General features: G+C 35.9%; 2 protein-coding genes and 1 long non-coding RNA gene across 6 annotated transcripts; 1 reads left to right on the top strand and 2 right to left on the bottom strand.

Moving 5' to 3' along the window:
* Window positions 1–915: 915 nt before the first annotated feature.
* Window positions 916–6267, bottom strand: LOC114297277 (DDRGK domain protein). 2 transcript variants are annotated; one of them, XM_028241673.2, is made up of 8 exons: window positions 5804–6267; window positions 5553–5652; window positions 3910–4016; window positions 3519–3620; window positions 3269–3430; window positions 2864–2920; window positions 2443–2479; window positions 916–1399 (listed from the first exon to the last, which is right to left on the bottom strand). In XM_028241673.2, the coding sequence occupies exons 1-8, from the start codon at window positions 5924–5926 to the stop codon at window positions 1194–1196; spliced, it is 894 nt and encodes a 297-aa protein (XP_028097474.2). In that variant the 5' UTR covers window positions 5927–6267; the 3' UTR covers window positions 916–1193. The 2 variants fall into 2 exon arrangements, with proteins under 2 accessions (XP_028097474.2, XP_028097475.2); XM_028241674.2 differs by having other exon boundaries at window positions 916–2364; window positions 5804–6212.
* Window positions 6268–7679: 1412 nt separating this feature from the next.
* LOC114297279 (uncharacterized) lies at window positions 7680–8132 on the top strand. The gene has a single exon (XM_028241677.2). The coding sequence runs from the start codon at window positions 7680–7682 to the stop codon at window positions 8130–8132; it is 453 nt and encodes a 150-aa protein (XP_028097478.2).
* Window positions 8133–8609: 477 nt separating this feature from the next.
* Window positions 8610–11861, bottom strand: LOC145795500 (uncharacterized). 3 transcript variants are annotated; one of them, XR_014336539.1, is made up of 3 exons: window positions 11790–11861; window positions 9393–10570; window positions 8610–9307 (listed from the first exon to the last, which is right to left on the bottom strand). It is a non-coding gene; the product is annotated as an uncharacterized LOC145795500 (long non-coding RNA). The 3 variants fall into 3 exon arrangements; XR_014336540.1 differs by having other exon boundaries at window positions 10525–10570; window positions 11790–11859; XR_014336541.1 differs by lacking the exon at window positions 11790–11861 and adding an exon at window positions 10751–11403.
* Window positions 11862–16618: the final 4757 nt, after the last annotated feature.

Genomic DNA, 16618 nt, shown 5'->3' with positions numbered 1-16618 from the left:
GATGCTTATCAATTTTGAAATAAGAAGATATGAAAATTGATAAACGTGGTGACGTGGCTAGTTATTACAAAGCCAAAAGGCATTTAGAGAAAATTACGATGAAAAAAAATTATTTTAATTATTAAATTTAATAAAAGTTTACATAAAATATATAAAATATTATTTTTTTATTAATTTTAATGACTAAAATATGTTTTTTTTTTGTTAATTTTAATTAATAAAAATAGACAAATGATTTAAATTAAAAATAAATTTGAAAATTAAGATTTAAATTAACAAAGTCTAAAATTCAAAATTATTGAATTATATCAAACTTGAGGGCTTTTTTTTTTGTTTTTTTTTGCTATATAATTTTCCTAAAATGTAATGTTACAACTTATTGGGAATGAGTTTGTCATTCTTGGTTCTCGTTTTCCTCATCACAGAGTCTGAGAGCTAAATCTACACACACAAAACACTTATAGTTTTTTTTATTTATTTAAAGAAAAAAACAGTCGTACGGATAATTGTGAGAAAGAAAATAATTGACTAATATGTACATATAATCCTTTCTTAATGGGATTTAGTTTTGAACTTTTTTTTTTTGTTGTGATTTTTTAACTTTTTTAATCAAAAAATACTTAGCAAACGAGTCCTTAAGTCAAAATGGAGCAAACATACTATTACCTCAATGCTAGTTCATGATTGATTCATGCCACATGGTTACAAAAAGAATGAACAATTAGTCATGTTATCTAAACCATTTGTAATACCATGTACTCAATCAAAATCAGAGTGAGGAAGCAAAGTAGAGATGTTCCTCACCTCGTTTTTATTATAAACAGAAAAAAAAAAAAAAAGAAGAGAAAAAGTTGAACCAAAATGACTATCATATGATTAATTTCAACAAAATAAACATTTGCTTAATATTACAAATTAACAAATGAAAGTTGATGTTTGATTATATTTCAAAACAGTGTTACATACCACAAAAAACTCACCGGTAAATTCACTATAACTACAAAAGTGCATTACAGACCTTTTCATTCACTACCACTTGTAAATTCATCTAAAAAAGTCAAAAAACTAAAAAGAAAAAAAAAAAAAAAGAATAAAGAAAAAGAAAAAAGAAAAAAAGGTGTAAGCCTACAATGCTAAATGCACTTGATTTATTTCCTTTTCTCTAAATGACATAAACAAAATAACTTCACAAGTCAAGCTGCAGTTATCTCTTCTACATTGCCGATTTCCTCGACAAATTGGGCTTTCGGCTCCAAATCTATGAACTGGTTGGACTTGGTCGCTAAGTGCCAGATGCTAACCCTCCCCTCGCGCTTGATATAATCAGCAACAGCTTGCATTTCTTCCAGTGAGATGTATATGTACTTTCCTCTATCATCCATGACACCAGATAGTCGCCCTAATAGAAACAACATATCCAAAATTGCATTTATCCATGAGGGTATTGCAGTTTCTTTATAAATATGATTCACAGGTAGTCCTTTAGTATTGCAAGTAATAAATAAAGTGGGAGGATGATTTTACTTCATTTTCAACAATGGCACTAAAATACAAAATAAACATTACATACAACCTTGGAATAAATAATTCAAATTAAAGCACAATAGAACAAAATACACTGCCGCTGTGTTTGGTTGAGGAATTTAGGAAGAGATTGGAAAGGAAAAGGGAAAGAAAAAAGGTGTGTGAAAATAAATAAAATGTAGGCATATTTTATTTACATTTCACCTGATTTTTCTTTTCCGTTTCCAAATTCCTTCCCAAATTCTCCAACTAAAGACAGCATACATGTCATTTTGGCAGCAAAGCAAGCCGAGACTTGGCTAACAACAAGGAGGTAGTCAAGGAGGATCTATCCTTAATATATCACTTACGCTGTGTTTGGTTGGGATATTTGAGAAGCGATTTCGAAAAGAAAAGGAAAAATATATGTGAAACTAGGTAAAATGTAAATATATTTTATTCACATTGCACCTACCTTTTCTATTTCTCTTTTCAAATTTTTTCCCAAATCCCTCAACCAAACACAATGTTAGTAGTGATACTAGAAGTACGCAGGATGATACCACCACGTTCTACACACAAGATTCTATAGAATAATTACAGAATAAATTTTTTGGCAATCATCAACAAACTATCAGGATAATTGAAAACATGAAAATGGGGGCAGCAACAGCGGTAGCAGAAAAGAATAGTTATATACAAAGGGGCATCCAGAAAAGCCTACGATTATCCTTAACAGATGATAAATAACATATGACAGCAATGAAGAATTAAAGTAGATAAGTTATCCATGCTTGGACTTAGAATTCAATTTTAAATCAGTTGAAGAGTGGCATGGTGGGTAGGGTTGCGCCCTCGAGCCTGACCAGTTGCAACAATCAGCGTCGAATAATTAAAAAAAGATAAATCCAGAGCAAACCAAAGAAAATCAAAACATACCCATAGTTTCCAGCGAGGTGATTCGATTGATACAATCCTGCATTATTAAGCATAAGTTGTATGATCAGGATGCGATGTCAAATAGACAAATACATAAAACACTTGGAACCATCTCAAGCATGCTTGCTTAACTACAAAATATAGGATTAAAAAGAAACAATATTGAAATTGATTTATTTGTATATTTTAAATCACAATGGCCCCTCAAGTGTATCTTAAACATAAGAAATTGTACAATCAGTGGGAAGCCAACCAACAATTCTATGGAGTACTAGTTCAAGGAGGTGTCGCGTAGGCCCTTTCGTAACAAAAGAACTCCCAAGCAGTTAACTGATTTAACATATAATTATTGAACTATTCCACTGTTGGGACATACAAGCTTGAAGGGGAAATAGCTAAAGGAGTGATGGCGATGGCTTACCTGAGTTCGTAACTTGAATTCTGCAGCGAGATCTTCCAAAGGGATGCATTTATGCTTCTGCAAGGTCATAATACAAAGGAAAAAATAAAGAAAGAATAAAAAATAGACCACTAGTACTTTTAGTTCTAAGCCTCATAATCATCTATTACAATCTCTATAGCATAGTTTATACACACCCGTAAATGCATCCTTACGAACCTTTTATACATGTACTCGACTCCAAATAACAAAATTATTTAATTATTCAACGAGAGACGAAAAATAAAATAGAGGTTTAGAGATGCCTTCTGTTCAGGGTTTTAAACATATATCCACTTAAAAAAGGTTGCATGCATCTTACCAAGTAAACAACAGAATCCTTGTTCTAAAGAGACGAGTCAAATTGTTAGAAGAGCTAAAAGCTACCTTAATGTATTCTACAAAATCAAAAAGCAAGCCCTGGCTTCCATCTTGCACTTCATTTTCTGTTGTACCTTCAGCATCAATAGAAAATTCTCCTTTCCACTTTTCGAACTCCAAAGCAGCAGCTTCTTCCTCCTTGGCCTTTCGTGCCATGGCTTCCTCTTCCTGCAGAAATCTTGTTAATTGCTTCAACAAGTAATCCAACAATGTAAAAATTCTGAAAATTCCCCCAAAATTTAGGTAATCAACCAACCAGCTGACGTTCTATTGCTTCACGCTCCTCATCTTTCCTCCTTCGCATTTCTGAATAACGATCTTGTTTTGTTCCCCTTGACTCACGCGCAGCCTCTTCAGCCTTCAAAATTCAATAATCTGGAAATTAGTATAGAAAAATACCCAAAACAGGAAAAAAGATAAAAAGGTCATAGCGTGAAGGCAATGACCATGTTCACCTCATTTTACATTCAAGAAGTAGCATTCTTTAAATTTTTCTAAAAGTTCAATATTGTGAACAGTTCTAAAGAGTTTTTGTAACCACATTATTGATTATACAATGAACATAGTTAGACACATAACCGAAAATGAAGAAATGACCAAGGACAAGAAAAAGAACACAAAAGTATATCAGAGCGATGGTTTTGCACCTGTCGTTGTGCCTCCCGCTCTTGCCGTTTCTTTCCCTTTTTCTTTGATCCTTTAGCATTATATTCCTCTCCTTCAGCAACTTCGTCATCACTTTCATCAACAATTTCTGCAGTTCACATTTAAAAATAAAAAATAAAAAAATCTGTCATTTCACTAAAAAAATCCAAACGAAAAGTATAAACATTCCAATTTATAGAGAATACTACAGGATATTGATTACGAAGAGTACTATAAGATCATATCAATCCCACTTTCCTTGTTAAAAAAATCCATTAACGAGCATGAAAATGGTTAGGAACACAGACGAGCAAACATAAACAAAACATTATCCAGAAATCTCAAGCCTCCTAGGACATCCACAGACGTATCAAAAGAAAATATGAACACATCTGACACGAAAGAATGGGGTGCTCCACATCAACTGCTTCAATTAGTGAAGTGACATTTGCATGGCTCCAAAGATTTGCGCATTACATTTTTTTATAGGCACTCACTCCACATGAGACTCTGAGACATAAAGGTATTTTCTCCACTCCCACCTGACCCCCTTTATTTTCCAAGCCCCTGGTCAATTGCCCTCCTCATCAAGTTGTCATTTACACACCAGTCGAGAATTCACGAGGGAAAAAAGAAGACAGCACAAACCCCAAACCCCAAACAACACTACAATGTAACGAGAGCCGACAAACAGTTGTCTTGGCCCTCATGCACATGTAACACCAATCAAAAATCACTTTCCCACTTCATATTAAGTTGCAAGTGGTCAATGTAGACCACCAAGCCAGAAAAAATCACTTTAGATGACAGCTTAACAACACGCCACATGCCTTGCCAAGAGAAGCTCAGAACAAACATTGTTCTTGGAAAAATTATCATTGCCCAAACTAACCAATTCTTTAAGAACATAGAAATATAAACCCACCAAGGTAAGCTAACGTCAGTGTCACAGACAGATGAGTATCTTTACAAGATTACAAATGTATCTGTTCTTTTCTTTTTTGGGAGGGAGGGTGGCGGGGGTATTTGGAGCTTTGCCCCAACAGTCCTTAGCTACATACAGTCCAATATCCCACATATACATATGGCCAATTGACAGGCATAGGCCCTGGGGTGGCCCAATGGGGGGCAAAGCAATGGGCAACTTTGCAAGTAATTGGTTGTCCGGGAGGACAACCGACCGGTAATCCGGTGAAACGCAACAGCTCTCTCCAAAAATTTGATGAACGATGAAGCCTCTCTCGATTTGATGAAACATTTGCTTTTCCCCTCATTTGATATAGGTTTGATGCTAAGGTTGGAGGAGAAAAAGTGTGTTTCATCAAATTTAAATTTGATTTCAAATCTGAGTAAGCATCAGAGACGCTCTAATGCTTCATCTTTTTAAATTTTCATCAAATTCAAATTTCACGAGTTCTCAATTTGATGAAAAAAAATGGACTCATTTGATGAAAATTTGACGAAAGGATTGGAGATGTTTTTGAGTACTTTTTCATCAAATTTAAATTCGATGAAAGAAAATGCAAAGGGATTTAAACCATAGAGATTAATTCCAAATGTATCATTCTCTAACACTTTTTTTCATGGATTGGATTACCAAAAAGGCAAAGCAGCACATACTAAATCTTCTAAAAAATACACTAACCTTCTAGTGGGGCTGAAGAGGAGCTGGCAGCAGAAGCTGGTCTCCGCCGCATCCGACGAGCACCAGTTGCTCGCACTACAGTTTCCCTCTGCCGAACCTCCTGTACATTCCAGGCATCAAAACAACCAAATAATTCAGACAATAAAACACAAATAACAACCAATTACACCAATAGCAATCTCAAAACATTCAAAACCATCGTTCATGGCTAATTGAAGGACCAAATGTTGTAAAAAATTGTAAAACCAAACCTGAACATCTTCTTCTTCTCTGTCATAGGGAGATGGAGAAACCTGACGACGCTTCCACAGATAGAGCGGAATCAAAGCCAGAACGAGAAGCATAGAAAGAATCGCCACCAAAAAATCCTCCATTCTTTTTTCAGATCGACTAGTTTTTTTCAACACAGATCAATTGTGAGAGGGTTTCGTCAAAATTAGGGTTAGGGTTTGAAAAGTGAAATTCTAGGGTTTAAGGAAATGTAATTGGAGACCGCAGATTGGAGGATTTGATCTGAGAGTAGATAGAGAGCGATGAGAATCAACCCCCCAAGTTTCGATTAAGAGCTTTTTTTAAGTTAGGGGGAAAGAACTTTCGCGTACAGGGGAGATTGGACCTTCTCCTTTACAAATTCAGATGGGAAGGGAGGATAGATACTACAGAGTAACGACGTCGCTTAAGATTGCGTATTTTCTTGGAATTTTGTTATTGATTTATTAAAAAAATCTTCGTCTATAGACTATACAAACGAAAATTACAAACAAATAAAATAACAATATTATAGTTTGATTCTTATAACAAATTAAATTTTAAGGTTATTTTTATTTTTATTTTTTTCAATACAATTCTAAATGTTTGTCTATTTTTATTTACTTAATTTGAGTTTAGTCATTATACTTAGAGTATCTCCAATCATACTCTCTAAAATATTTCTTCAAAGTACACAGAAAACTACCTTTTTTATTTTTGCCTAACTAGTTTAGCTAGTGTACACTCCAACCATACTCTTTATTTTAGCTAACCAATCAAACTAACTTAACTAATTTTTAAAAGAAAACTATTATAATCATTAATAAATAAATAATCTTATTTATTTAAAATATAAATATATAATTATTATTTATAAAAAAATATATAATTAAATTATTTATAAAAAAAATATTTTCAAACGATCATATTATCTCAACGGTCATATTTTCGAACGATAATATTCTCCCAGCGGTCATATTTTCAAACGGTAATATTCTCCCAACGGTCATATTTTCAAACGGTATTATTCTTTAACGATAATATTCTCTAACGGATATATTCGTAACGGTCATATATTTTTGTTTATAAAAAAGATTTGCCTTTTCATTTTTACTAATTTGAACTATATTTCTCAACTTCATTCATTTTTTAATTACCATGGCTTGCAATACCATGAAAATGATTCTTAACGACTTTGACGGTGATGACGAATTGCAGCTAATAACGATAGCTACAATGGAAGAAGAGCGACTCAATAGAGAAAGATGTTCGAGAAGACGTAGTGGTTCCATTAAAGGCCATGTAGTTATTTATCGCGATCGAGTTCAAAGCCATGAGAGACTTTATTGAGACTACTTCTCAGAAACATCTATATATCCTGTCCATTTATTTAGGAGGAGATTCCGGATGAATCGATCTCTCTTTCTTCATATTCTATCTACGGTGGAAGCATACGATCCATATTTTGTCCAGAAAACAGATGTTGTTGGAATCATTGGTTTGTCTTCCCTTCAGAAAATGACAGCTGCTATGAGGATGCTCGCTTATGGAGTAGTAGCAGATTGAGTGGATGATTATGTGAGAATTGGTGAAAGCACCGCCATAGAGAGTCTAAAACACTTTGTTAAGGCGGTGGTTGCAATGTTTTTTGAGAGGTACTTGAGGAGCCCTAACAGCGATGATATTTCAAGATTATTAGCGATGGGAAGCAATCGCGGGTTTCTTGGTATGTTAGGGAGCATTGATTGTATGCATTGGAAGTGGAAAAATTGTCCTACTACACAGAAAGGTATGTATTTTGGTCACATCCATGAACCAACTATTATTTTAGAGGCTGTGGCTTCTCAAGATTTATGGATATGGCATGACTTTTTTGGGATGCCTGGATCTCATAACGACATCAATGTATTAGATCGTTCTTCTGTATTTTCACTCCTTACTCAAGGTCGTGCTCCTCCAGTCAATTACTCAATCAATGGAAATGATTATACAATGAGATACTATCTTGCCGATGGTATATATCCGCAATGGGCAACATTTGTCAAAATAATCTCATTTCTACAAGGGAATAAACAAATATATTTTGCAAAAGCTCAAGAATCAGCAAGGAAGGATGTTGAGCGAGCATTTGGTGTGCTCCAAGCACGTTTTGCGATTATACAAGGACTTGTACGTTTTTGGAAAACGAAAATAATGGAAGATATTATGATGGCATGCATAATAATGCATAACATGATTGTTGAAGATGAGAGGAATGCCAATGGAATGGATTTTAATTATGATACAATTAGTGAAAGTCTTCCACCAGTGTCTCATGAGCGTACACCATAACTTTTTGAATTCATTCAAAATCATCATCGCATCAGAGATAGAGGAACTCACTCCAAACTCAAACAGGACTTGGTTGAACACTTGTGGACACTACATGGAGACTCCTTGTGAGAAATACTAGTTGGTTCTTATTCATTTCTGTACTAGTTTATATGCTTTAGTGAGTGTGTTTTTAAAAATATTTGTACTACTTTATGTGCTTTCAATAATATATCACTAGTGATTTGTTTTTAATCTATGATCTTTAGTGATACTTAGAATAAATTTTTTCTATCAATAAATCCCTAACTTATTTTTGGAAAAAAAAATTATAATCATTGATATAAAACAATAAAACAATATATCATTGCAGCTTGTATCATATTTACTCTAAATAAAACAATACAAAATGTGCTAGCAACAAGCCATATAAAAGTGATGTAATGAATTTAGCTGTTTGACAAACCATCAGCAACAACAAGCAGCAACCCCAACTGAAACTATCTCAAAACATCACAAAATATCTCTATTTTCAGCAGCATGACAACTCAGTAAAGCAACCCCAACTAATACAAGATGTGCCAGCAAACCCAAAAATAAAATACAGTCAAATTTAAATTAAATAAAAACATAGTTTCAATGCTAAATAGAAACAATTAATTCATTTTTTCCAGGATTTGCATATGACATTGGTGAATATATTGTGCTTGCTATGGAGGCATCATACTTGTATCCATTGACATGATTCTCTCTTCCTCTCTTCCTTCCTCCAATGCAATCCTTCGTTCCTCTCTCATTTCCTCATTTTCAATCCTCCGTTCCTCTTGAAGATAAGATTTCTCAAATATCTCTATTTTCTTCTCATTTGTTATGTCATTCTTTACCTTTATCTTTTCCAAGAGCTTCACAAAAGGCGACTCTATAACATTATTTCCAAGATCTTTGGCTTTGTTTTTCTTTGCGGCCTTCCTTCCTGCTGGTCTTTCCACAACATCATAGTTATCATTGTCCCCTAAATTTACTGAATCTGGTGTACAAGGGGTAGACGTTGCCGGAGATGCATTTTTTGTGCTTTTTTGTTTCTTCGTTGTTGTATCTTCCATCCATTTTGGTTAGGATCTCAATTCATTCCAATAATGCTCAAAGGGAAAGTTCGATTGATGCAAGTCTTTGTACAATTTTTTCGTATCCCGAATCTAAAAAATAGATTAAAGAATAGTCACTATCATGTAATGAATAATATATATTCAGTATAGGTACAAAATTAAATTCTAGTAATACCTTGTCTTTTTCAGTCGAACCACTTCGATTCAACCGTTCAACTTGAGCAAAACATCCACAAAATTTATTTGTGGCAAGTTGAATCGTTGACCATCGATTCATTAGAGAAGTTTGAGTTCTTTCAGAATCGAACGTTTTGTACTTGTTGAAGTTCTCTCATACTCTTAACCAATATGCCTTTGACTTTTGCTCATTTCCTCTAATTGGATCTAAGCTAAAATTAAGCCATGAAGATATGAGCATCATGTCTTCCTCTATGGTGAAGTTTCCTTTGCGTTGTGATATCTTTGTGGTTTGAGTAATAATTTATGGAGAGAATGATAAAGATTGACTCTCTTGTTGAGGAGATTCAGTGGTAAAATCATGGTCAAGGTCAAACTCATCATTCATTAGGTTGCTAAAATATTCATTTCCTTGATATTCCATCTAAAGCATAATTGTTCATACCACACAAAAAGAAAAAAAAAAAAGAAAAAGTATCAATTCATGGCCTAATTCCAAAAATAATGAATTTCAGAAGGGTGGACATAATACACTCAGAGTGAGCCATACCTGCAAAGTTATCAACTAAAGAAGCTAGATCTACCTATAGTTTGGAGGCAACTCCTTACTCAAAGGATTAAAAATTTATTAGCTCCTAATGCTAAGGTAGCTAATGACAACAAAATCAAATGCTTGTTTATAAAAATATTAAAAAAAAATAAAATAAAAATTAAGTTAAAAAAGGAAAAATACAGCAATAGCAGCAAAGAGGAGGAGGAGGAGGAAGATGAGCAACAGTAAAAATATCTGAAAGCAAATAAAAACAATAGATAGATTTATCATTCACAGAATTAATATTATAAAAGCTATGATACAAAGCAGCAGCTAGTCTTGTACTTAATATGCAGTTTTAAACAACAATGACTAGTAAGTATGTGTCTTAACCATAACTAAAAACTGAGTTCAAATATGTAGAAGTTGACTATGCAACATTTATCATGCCACAACTTTGCAACAAAGTGAACCACATGTATTTCAATCCAAAAAAATAAAAACTATGCAGCACAAAAATAATATTCCAAAAGCCAGTCACAAAATAAAAATTAAAGAGGATCCTTAATTAATTCATTACGAGTCAATATATCTGTACCTGCATTGCAGGAAGAGGCTCTGTTGTTGATGAACCCATTAGTCCACTGTCAACACAGAAATATAGAAGATAATTGAAATGAGTAATCGCATGAATTTAAGTACATCAATAAGAATGTTATGCTAAAACTTATATATCCAATCCAAGAGACTCATCAATTTAATATACCACTACAAGAACTAGTGGTTCCACACAAAATAAGTGTTATGAGTGTGTATATACTAACCAGGGGGAAAAAAGCTAAACATGCCCCAAGTGTTATAACAAAACACCAACCAAAATCAATGAAACCTTGATAATGTATTTGGTTGCTTATAAAATGCAAGAACAAAAACTCAGCCTTTGATTTTTCTTTATTCGATTACATCCTCAAATGCTTCATGAAAAGTAAAAAAAGGCAATATATATATATATATATTGTCACGACTCAAATACGGTACCCAAAAGCTCGGTGTCATAACAAGATAAACATAAAATAATTCAAATAATTTTGTAGTCGTAGCGCAAGCGGTTAAATTAAAATAAAATAATTAGGTACCAAATGTTTAATAAAATGAAACAAACATAGTCAATTGAGCTTTATTGTATTACAAGAGTCCGGAAGAAAAACAGATAGAAATCTTAAAAATAAAAAAAACAACACAGCGATTCATTCCCCATTTTGATCCCGCTAAACTTTGTCACTTGAAAGGGGTAACAGCTATAAGCACATAGCAGAGTGAGAAATATTATACTGTGAGTATATGAGCATCAAAATAGCCATGGATAGTTATTTAGGCTAAAACATTAACATAATTTGAGTTGAATACATAAATTAATTAAGTGGCAGAACTGAAATAAATAACTACAATCACGGTACAGAATAAAACAAAACAGGGGTCACTAGAGTGACAATCCGAACATCGGTGGTCAAACAGAGGTCAATGGATTTATGACAAAGAGGGGACCACAAGGTGGTCAAACAGGGGCCAATGGTTATTTAAGTCCCCCAAGGCATGGGACTCTCGTGGTGGTACTTACAGAAAATAATTGTTTATAAGGTTATAGTCAAATATTCTTTAAAATATAAACAAACATGTCCATGGGTTTTAATTTACGCAAATAGAGTTCATGAAATAATCCACGTAATTGAAACATTAACCTAACCATAAACATAAGTTATATAAAATGAATTGTGATAACTCAAAACATTCATAAAATATATTATGGTAACTCAAGACATGTAGAAAACATATAATAGTAACTCAAAATATAATAAAACTCACCTCTAGTATAAATTTATCCCTTTTTTTCCCTCGCTCCAAGGCCTCACTTGTTACGTTCCTCTTTACTTACTTCGTTTCTGTGCTTCATCAATCTACTTCGCTTCACTATTTATATCCACAAAAAGTGTGAGGCCCAAGCAAGAGTCACATATGTGGCAGCATTTCACTATCCCCCCTGATTTACCTTTTTACTTTGACCTTTATACTTTGATCCTTATCTTGATACAAGAGTCTTATCCCTTGGCTTTAACCCTTATCCTGTACCAAGAGTCACCTAGGTCTTGAGAATTGAATTATAAGTTTAAAGGGTTCTCATCCTCTTTGGTAATCCACAATGATCCCTAAAAATTACGTATAATGATAAGTTAGGTTCGCGTCTAAAAATCTCACCATCCAACTATAAAACATTACTTACCACTTACTAAAATATTTAACGTGCGGTGTCTCACAATCAATTTAATCGATTAATTCTGAATTTCCTAAACTATGCATTTATTTACTCATTTATTTATTTATTTATTTATTATTATTATTATTATTATTATTATTATTATTATTATTATTTTTGAGTTCTATTTATTGAAATACTAAAAAAACAAAATTCGGGTGTCATATTTCTCCTCTCCTTAAAAGAAGTTTGTTCCCAAACTTGACGTACCTCGGTTTTCGAAAAGGTGTGGATATTTGGCTCGCATTTGACTTTGAGTTTCCCACGTTGCTTCTTCGACACAATGGTTTCTCCATAAGACTTTTACGAGAGGTATAGTCTTATTTCGAAGAATCTGATCACGGTGATCAAGAATCTGTACAGGTTGCTCTTCATAAGAGAGGTCTTTTTGAATTTCCAGGTTCTCATGATCGACAACATGCTCTGGATCTCGAAGATATCGACGAAGCATTGAAACGTGAAACACGTTATGGACATTAGACAATTTGGGTGGAAGTGCAAGGCGATATGCCACAGGACCAATCCTTTCGAGTATCTTGAATGGGCCAATGTAACGTGGGTTTAACTTTCCTCGCTTTCCAAATCGGATAACCCCTCTTGTTGGTGAGGTTTTTAGGAACACATGATTGCTTATTTGAAACTCTAAGTCTCGTCTTCGTGTATCCGCATAGCTTTTCTAGCGACTTTGGGCAGTGTGAATTCTTTGCTGGATGAGTTGAATTTTATCACTTGTTATTTGCGCGATCTCGGGGCCTAGCAATTTCCTGTCTCCGACTTTAGTCCTACACAGAGGGGATCGACATTTCCTTCCGTATAGTGCCTCGTATGGTGCCATTCCAATGCTTGCATGGTAGCTGTTATTATAGGCAAATTCTAGCAAAGGTAGGTGATTGTCCCAATTACCTTTGAGGTCTAGTACACACAAACGTAACATATCTTCCAAAGTTTGGATCGTTCTTTCAGACTGCCCATCGGTTTGCGGGTGATAAGCCGTGCTAAACTTCAGAGTAGTTCCCAAAGCTTCTTGCAATTTGTTCCAAAAGTGAGACACGAAGCGGGAGTCTCTGTTAGATATAATTGAAACCGGGGTGTCGTGCAAACGAATGATTTCCTTAATGTATAGAGTAGTGAACTTAGAGAGGGAGTACATGATTTTGATTGGTAGAAAATGCGCCGACTTCGTCAATCGGTCTGTGATAACCCATATTGCATCATTCTTCGAGATTGATTGCGATAGCTCGACCACAAAGTCTATGGTAATGTGCTCCCATTTCCATTCAGGAATAGGGAGTGGTTGTAACAACCCTGCAGGTCTTTGATGTTCTGCTTTAACCTGTTGACAATGCGGCCATTTGGAGACGTGACTTGTTACATCTTTCTTCATTCCAGTCCACCAGAAGCGTTCCTTCAGATTATGATACATTTTTGTATTTCCAGGGTGGATTGCAAATCTCGAGCTATGGGCTTCTACCAATATTTTCTTTTTGAGTTCTGGAAGGTCGGGTACGCAAATTCGATTCCGAAATTTTAGCATCCCATTGCTTATCGTAAAGTCAGGATCAGGCGTGTTTCCTTGCTCCTCGTACTTTTTCTTTAAAAGTTTATCTTCACATTGGCGGGTTTTAATTTCTTCAATCAACTCGAGTTCCACGATTATGTTGGCGAGCAGCCCATTGATCTTGTGGGGAACGAGGGTACATGTCAAACTTTTGGTCGTTTTTCGACTCAATGCGTCTACTACTATGTTAGCTTTGCCGGGATGATGATGAATTTCTATATCGTAGTCCTTCGTAAATTCTAGCCATCGTCGTTGTCTCATAGTCAATTCCTTTTGTGTAAACAGATATTTGAGACTCTTATGATTCGTGTAAATTTCGCAGATTACTTCGTAGAGATAATGACGCCGGATTTTGAGGGCAAAGATTACTGCGGCTAATTCCAGATCATGGGTTGGGTAATTCTTCTTATGGGTCTTTAGTTGACGTGAGGCATATGCAATGACCTTCCCATTTTACATAAGAACGCAACCCAAACCATTGTATGAGGCATCGCTATAAATTACGAACCCTTCTGCTTCCGCAAGGAGTGCTAGTATAGGAGCCGTCTTGAGTATGTTCTTCAATTCTTGGAAGCAACGTTCCTGTTTGTCGGTCCATTCAAAAGGCGTGTTCTTTTGAGTTAACTGGGTCAAGGGTGAAGCTATCTTCGAGAAATCTTGCACGAAGCGCTAGTAATAGCCGGCTAGGCCCAAGAAGCTTCGAATCTCCGATACGTTAGTAGGTCATGGCCAATCCACGATTGCTGCAACCTTTTGGGGATCAACTGAGATGCCATCTTTGTTAATGACGTGACCGAGAAAGTGTACACTGGTGATTCAGAATTTGCATTTCTTCAACTTGGCATAAAGCTTGTGATCATGTAATGTCTGTAGAACTTTTCGCAAGTGGTGTTCATGATCTTCTGGCGATTTGGAGTATATTAGAATGTCGTCAATGAAGACAATGACGAACTCGTCAAGATAGGGTTTGAACACTCGATTCATGAGGTCTATAAAGGCCGCTGGAGCATTGGTGACGCCAAATGGCATGACGAGGAACTCGTAGTGCTTGCAACGGGTTCTGAAGGCAGTCTTTTCGATGCTTTCCGTTTTGACTTTTAGTTGATGGTAACCAGAACGCAAGTCAATTTTTGAGAATACTTGGGCACCTTGTAGTTAGTCGAACAAGTCATCGATTCGTAGTAGAGGGTATCGATTTTTGATGGCGATTTTGTTCAGCTTCTGGTAATTGATGCATAGCCTCATTGTACCGTCTTTTTTCTTTACGAATAGTACCGGAGCTCCCCATGGTGAGGTACTTGGTCGGATGAAACCTTTGTTCAGTAGTTCTTGGAGTTGGGTCTTTAGTTCTTTTAATTCTGTCATGGACATGCGGTAAGGGGTCATTGAGATTGGTTGTGTACCAGGTTGGGTTTCAATGATAAATTCGATTTCTCAATCAACTGGGGTACCAGGCAAGTCTTCAGGGAATACATCCGGGAATTCTCGAACCACAGGGATTTCATCAAGTGTGGGGGTCTCTTGTTGAGTATTGATCACATAACAGATACAACTACAACAACCCTTTCTTAGTAGCCGTTGGGCTGAAGACAAGTTCGAGTTGGTTTGGTGACCGGAGGAAAACCTTTTTGGCTTTACAATCGATAGAGGCATGGTTGGCAGCTAACCAATCCATTCCTAAGATCATATCAAAAGTACTAATGCAAAGGGGAATTAAGTCTACGTGTAAGGTTTCACCTTATAAGGATACAGTACAAGATTTGTATACATCAGCACTAAGGGCGGAATTTCCAGAAGGAAAAGACACAGATAGTATGTATCCTAAGGGTTCGGGTGTTGATGCCAACTTGGTGGCAAAGTGTGGTGTAACAAAAGAATGAGTTGAACCAGAGTCAAAGAGAACATGGGCTAAGTGACCACAAACAGAAAGTGTACCTGACACAATATTCTCAGTAACTTCTGGGTTTCCAGGCACCAGGGCAAAAGCTCTTCCTTGGCGTTTCTAGTCCCTCCTTGCTTTTCCAGGTACCACGGGTTTTCGGACTGGTGCAGAGGGGTTGGCTGTAGGACTGGTAAGCTTTGGGCAATCTCTCAGCAAGTGGCCAACTTGGCTACATCTAAAGCATGCTCCCGTATGCTGACGACATTGCCCCCAATGGGTCCTCCCACAGGTAGTGCAAGTTGGAATGGTGCCACCTCTGGGATTTGTAGGACCTTGATTGCTTGAACTGGTTGAACTGGTTGTGCTCGTATTTATTCTCTTGGAAGGTGCGACACCAGGTCTTCTGTTATCTCTTTCCCAAAATCGCTTCCTCTGGCTTGGTTCCCCGGAATGCAAGGTTTTAATCCCTTTTTCCGCAATGCATGCTCGATTTACCACCGCCGCATAGGTTGGTAGTTTCAAAACCTCCAGCCTGTTCTTAATTTCAGGATCCAATTCTGCTTTGAATTTTCTGGCTTTTCGAGCTTCGGTGGGAATGACATATGTCGCGAACCGGGCCAGTTGGGTGAACTTACTTTCGTATTCGGCCACTGTCATGGTTCCTTGCCTTAGATGTATGAATTCTGACGCCTTTTGTTCCTGTAGTGAATCTAGAAAGTACTTTTCATAGAATACCTCTAAAAATCTCGCCCAAGTCACAATATCTTCCTTCTCTAGGGTAAGAAGCCACCATTCTTGTGCATCGTCTTTGAAGGTGAATGTGGCAAAAGTCACCTTCTGTCTTTCTGTGCAAGGTAGCACGCGAAAGATTTTCTCCATGTCCCTGATCCAAGCCTCTGCTACTAGTGGGTTTGGATTGCCGATAAACGTGGTGGTTTCAG

This window comes from Camellia sinensis, chromosome 7 (genome assembly GCF_055761805.1).
Source record: "Camellia sinensis isolate YWXY chromosome 7, ASM5576180v1, whole genome shotgun sequence".
In the NCBI taxonomy this organism is placed as follows: Eukaryota; Viridiplantae; Streptophyta; class Magnoliopsida; order Ericales; family Theaceae; genus Camellia; species Camellia sinensis.
Note: the sequence above shows the minus strand (reverse complement) of the source record. Positions and strands in the feature narration are given on the sequence as shown.

Excerpts from the sequence above, each read along its gene's own strand:
- LOC114297279 (XM_028241677.2), top strand. The coding sequence starts at position 7,680 with ATGCCTGGATCTCATAACGACATCAATGTATTAGATCGTTCTTCTGTA.
- LOC114297277 (XM_028241673.2), bottom strand. The coding sequence starts at position 5,926 with ATGGAGGATTTTTTGGTGGCGATTCTTTCTATGCTTCTCGTTCTGGCT. Across the intron at positions 5,653-5,803 it reads GAGAAGAAGAAGATGTTCAG|GAGGTTCGGCAGAGGGAAAC; the intron begins GTTTGGTTTTAC and ends TGGAATGTACAG. Across the intron at positions 1,400-2,442 it reads CACCTCGCTGGAAACTATGG|GGCGACTATCTGGTGTCATG; the intron begins GTATGTTTTGAT and ends TGTTTCTATTAG.